The sequence below is a fragment of the Mandrillus leucophaeus genome, unplaced genomic scaffold (assembly GCF_000951045.1).
Source record: "Mandrillus leucophaeus isolate KB7577 unplaced genomic scaffold, Mleu.le_1.0 Scaffold1466, whole genome shotgun sequence".
Taxonomy (NCBI): domain Eukaryota; kingdom Metazoa; phylum Chordata; class Mammalia; order Primates; family Cercopithecidae; genus Mandrillus; species Mandrillus leucophaeus.
In genome coordinates this window covers 87,053-92,094 of record NW_012101439.1, presented here as the reverse complement: position 1 = coordinate 92,094, position 5,042 = coordinate 87,053, and the positions used below count along the sequence as shown (strand labels likewise).

At 41.7% G+C, this 5,042-nt stretch overlaps 1 protein-coding gene across 2 annotated transcripts in view; it reads left to right on the top strand.

Annotated features, from left to right (window-relative positions):
• Positions 1 to 1,036: 1,036 nt before the first annotated feature.
• LOC105535475 (T-complex protein 11 X-linked protein 2) overlaps positions 1,037 to 5,042 on the top strand; it is a 5,195-nt gene continuing 1,189 nt past the window's right edge. Inside the window, exons 1-6 of one of the 2 annotated variants that reach the window (XM_011974573.1) lie at positions 1,037 to 1,162; positions 1,927 to 2,117; positions 2,886 to 3,022; positions 3,269 to 3,489; positions 3,588 to 3,769; positions 4,531 to 4,694. In XM_011974573.1, the coding sequence (XP_011829963.1) occupies positions 1,067 to 1,162; positions 1,927 to 2,117; positions 2,886 to 3,022; positions 3,269 to 3,489; positions 3,588 to 3,769; positions 4,531 to 4,694 (991 nt within the window). In that variant the 5' untranslated portion in view covers positions 1,037 to 1,066. Of the gene's footprint in view, positions 1,163 to 1,896; positions 2,118 to 2,885; positions 3,023 to 3,268; positions 3,490 to 3,587; positions 3,770 to 4,530; positions 4,695 to 5,042 lie in introns of both variants that reach the window. The other variant, XM_011974572.1, reaches the window with a different exon arrangement.

The following is a 5,042-nucleotide window of genomic DNA, read 5'->3' as shown; positions in this document are numbered from 1 at the left end:
ACATATGCATATATATACACAGATATGTGTATACACAGACACCCACACAGATAAGTGTATATACATGTACACAGATACCCACACAGATATGTGTATATACATATACATACATACCCACACAGGTATGTATATATACATATACATATATACACACACAGATATGTGCTATACATATACATATATACACATACACAAATATATGTGTATATATATATTTTTGAGAACGAGTCTCGCTCTGTCACCAGGCTGGAGTGCGGTGGTGCTATTTCAGCTCACTGCAAACTCTGCTTCCCGCGTTTAAGCAATTCTCCTGCCTCAGCCTCCCGAGTAGCTGAGACTACAGGTGCCTGTCACCACGCCCAGCTAATTTTTGTGTTTTTAGTAGAGACGGGATTTCACCATGTTGGCCAGGATGGTCTCAAACTCCTGACCTTGTTATCCGCCCGCCTCGGCCTCCCAAAATGCTGGGATTACAGGGGTGAGCCACCACGCCCGGCCTACTATTACATTTTTTAAAGAGAAAAAGTCTCAGATTTCTGGTTACAGAACTAGGTATACATGAGGAACAAATATAAAGAAGGAAGATTAGAAGTTCAGTTTTGGGCTTGCTGAATTTAAAGTGTCTCAAAAGACCTTCAAGTATTATCAAGAGATAAAGTCCTTTCCTAGATTTCAGGCCTGAAGGAAAAATAGCATCTGGTTCAAAGTTTTAAGTCTCTGGCTGTGGAAACTAAGTCACACATCCAGGCTAGATGCAGAACTAGCGTTAGAAGTCAGAGTCTCAACTCCTAGTTTATGGTTCTTCTGCTGCAGAAAGAGAGCATCTCTGGAACCCTGAGGTACCCTTCTGAGAGAATTTAGCCAATGCTTTTCCATCTGAGACTAACTTCAGTTTATTCAGCCCTTCTCAAGTGTAAACATAGGTCCTCCTAGCCTGTCAATTTAATGGTCTTTCATAATTTTAAATGTTGTTTGGGAAATTATGATCCTGTATCAATTCTCTAGGTAAAGAGCAATCTGCTCATTTAACCCTTCTTATAGTGTGGAAGGCAGGTTTGCAGAGGCAATGTACAATGCTTTTTGGAACCATCTGAAGGAACAACTATTGAGTACTCCTCCTGACTTCACCTGTGCTCTTGAACTTCTAAAAGATGTTAAGGAGGTGAGTAACCAACTCCCATTCGTGGATGGGAAGTTCCTGGGCATCTCAGAACCTTGGATCGTCAATGGCTATTAATATATCAAGTAGCATACTTTTTTATTAACGTGACCTACTACTTAAATAGATACGATGGGGCAGCTTCCATTTTATTTGTATGAGATGAAACTTGACCATTGGGCGATTACTATAACAATATATAACTCAAATAAACAAATTCTTACTGAAACCCCACTATGGTCTATGTGTTTCAGAAGCCCAGAGATGAATAGGAGAGCCCTTGCCCACAAGGAACTTACCTGTTTGAGTCAAAAGGCTATTTCAAGGGAACCTTAAAGATTCCAAATTTGCTACTTTATCCTCACACTTTGGAGTAAAACAATCTAAAAATGTCTTTATCCTTTATTAAGAATGACTCATCTCCTTGTGGTGGTGTGTATTTCATATTTCTAATATCCTACACATTTAAAACCACATTCTTATTTTTATTCATATTTTTACCTCATTCTACCTAAAAAATAATAATGACTACTAATATAACTGATCCCAGTGAAACCTTGAATGGTAATTGTCCTCTAAACAGAGAGAAATAATACTCTCTAAGAGAGTTAGAGACTCAGTTTTCTGCCCCCCAGAGGACATAATCTGGGATGCCTTTGGCCTAAGAGTATAGTTCATTGGAGAAAGTTTGAGGTTCTAAACAGAACTTGGCTCCTTTGATTTCCTTTGTTGGGCAGACCTTGCTATCACTGCTATTACCATGGCAGAACCGCCTAAGAAATGAGATAGAAGAAGCTCTGGACACAGATCTCCTCAAGCAGGAAGCAGAACATGGGGCCCTGGATGTCCCTCATCTTTCTAACTACATTCTCAATTTGATGACTCTGCTATGTGCACCAGTTCGAGATGAAGCGATACAGAAACTAGAGACCATAACAGATCCAGTGCACTTACTGAGGTGAGAGTCTAGATGTGCTGTCCCCCAAATCTGCCTTAGACCCTGTGCTGGAGAACTCTGAGCCAGATGCTGTGATATAGCCCCTGTCTTATCTAGCTCTTGTGTACTGACGACCTGACTAACACACCTTTTCTCCTTTCTGGATTATTGGCTTTTATTTTCCAAGGACAGTCTCCCAGGGTTCCTTTGATGATCTTTAGATCAGTTGGGTCTCCTTTATGTCGTGATACTGTTAAGACATTAAGGTACAGTAATTCTTTCTCCTATAGATTGCAAATTGCCTTTTCCCAGATGTTGTCCTGTTTGTCTCAACTCAAACCTTGTGAGGGGACAGGAAAGAGGATTATCCGTGTTTCACAGCTAGAAGAACCAGGACCTGGAATAGTAAAATGATCTGCTCAATGAGTTAGAAATTCAGTCACCCACATCCCAGCTACCCACATATAATTGTTAACACCTTGGTGATTTTCCTTTCACTGACTACCCTTTTTTTTTTTAAGGTGACAAAATGACTACAGGCGAAAGACCTCTAATATGGTAGTTAAAGTGTCAGGAGGTATAACTGTCCTTAGTTTTGCCATCAACTCACTCTATGGCCTTGGGTCACTGGTCACGATACCATTATTCATAAGTTGAAGTAGGACTATTTGTTTTTAAGGCTTTTTCTAACTCTCAGATACTCTGCTTTTATGGCTCCTTGCTTGGATTCCACCCTTCCACACTAGATTTCCTTTAATAGTGTAAATGTTCTGTTTCTCCCTATGGCAGGGGCATCTTCCGTGTTCTGGGCCTAATGAAAATGGACATGGTGAACTATACCATCCAGAGCTTCCGACCCTACCTGCAGGAGCATTCCATCCAGTATGAACAAGCTAAATTCCAGGAACTCCTTGATAAACAGCCCAGTATGTTTAAAATTTAAGGGCAAGAGAGGGGAAATTCGACCTCAGGTCTGCCTTCTTATAGCAATAGAGGCTATTTTCTATTTCTTGAAAAGGAAGATTCTTCCTTGGGCAAGGGGTAGGGAGAGGGAGTGTTTCTCTAAGATCGAAAGATCTACAAAATCACTTCTTTATAGACCAGGAGTATGTCTCAAAGCTGTCCTCTTTAAGCCTTGGAATTTTACGATGCATATTTCCTTCTCGTCATAGGTCTCCTCGATTATACCACAAAATGGCTAACCAAAGCAGCCACAGACATCACTACACCATGTCCGAGTTCTCCTGAGTCACCTAGCTCCTCTCGCAGCGTGGCGTGTTCACTTCCAAACGGGGCAGGTAACAACTCAGAGCCCCCGAGTCCAACAATGGTGCTATACCAAGGCTACCTGAACCTCCTCCTCTGGGATCCTGAAAACGAAGAATTCCCTGAGGTAGGGATGTGTGTTGGGGCATTGCCTTGTTCTATGCTATTCAGTGCCTCCATTCAAACCCTCCTCTTCTGATGGGCTGTCCTTCGCTCCCTCACCAGACTCTGCTGATGGACAGAACCCGGCTCCAGGAAATGGCGTTCCAGTTGCACCAGTTAACTGTCCTGGCCTCAGTCTTGCTAGTGGCCAGAAGCTTCTCTGGTGAAATTTTATTCAGCTCATCTGAATTTGTGGATAGACTGAAATGCATCACCAAGGCCCTAACTGAGGAATTTATCTCCAGGTAAGATTCGTAGATCTCTGTTAGAGGGAAAAATGTGTGGTATTTGGGACATAGGTAATATCAATACTATTATTGCTTATTCTTCATCACAAACCACACAAAGGCCCTTGGAAACGATCTGCAAAGATTTTGGTATCTTTGATAAGTTGTATTGAGGTTTGGGATACAGAAAATAAAACTTATTTTCCAAAGAGGAGAGTGTGGAAGCCAGTTTGCTGCAAATATTCCTTATGTGCTTGCTAAAAATGCATCATTATATACTTGATTGAATGACAGTGGATTTGTGCTATGTGTATCCAGAAGTTGATCAGTTGGTCAGTGATAGTGACCATTCACTGCATGTGGGGGCAGGGATATTATACCAAAGTAAAAGGAGGAGTTGGAAGTCCAGGCCTCTTAATTTATTTGCAATTTAATTGGTGGGGTAGGAGAAAAACCGTGAAAAATATCCAATAGAGTCTTAAAACAATATTTAAATACAGTTGATGGGACTGGAGAATGCTGAGTAGATCCAAGGATGGAACCGAGCCCTTGCCCAATTTACTTTGTTTTCATCGAAGTGGCGTATGGTGCTGTATGTTTGGATCAAGTGGTGCCTTGTGGGTAACAATGAGTGTATGTCATCTGCCCGGTGGCTAATGCTGTCTTCTGGTGGCAGAGAGCCGGAATTCTTCCTGGAATAGGCCTGGTTTGTGGTATGAGGCTCTCCGGACTTTGTCCCTCTGCCAGGCCCACTCTGCATTCTATCCCTCATTATCTAGGCCTGAAGAGACTATGCTGAGTGTGAGTGAACAGGTGTCTCAGGAAATCCATCAAGGCCTTAAGGACATGGGCCTCACTACTCTGAGCAGTGAAAACACAGCATCTCTCCTAGGCCAACTCCAGAACATCACCAAGAAAGAAAACTGCATTCGGAGCATTGTTGGTAAGAATCCCCATGGTCGTCGTGCAGAAAAGTGGCAAGAATGTGGGGGGTGCGGGGGTGGGTAGACCTTACCCTGAAAGTGAGTTACCTAACCATTTAAAAATGAAAAGGCATGATCATTTGGAAAGTTGTTCGCTTTAGTTTCCTCTTCTATAATGTGCATGGTTCAAATAGATCTTTTTCAATTTGGAGAATGCATGTATGGTTTGAAGGCAGCTCTGCACCCAAGATATGTCATTCACAGGTGTTGGATACTGTCACAGTAACCCTACGAATCATTCCTGGTATTTTCTTTTTTCTCTTCTCTTCTTTTCTTTTTCTTTTCTTTTTTTTTTTTTTTTTTTTTTT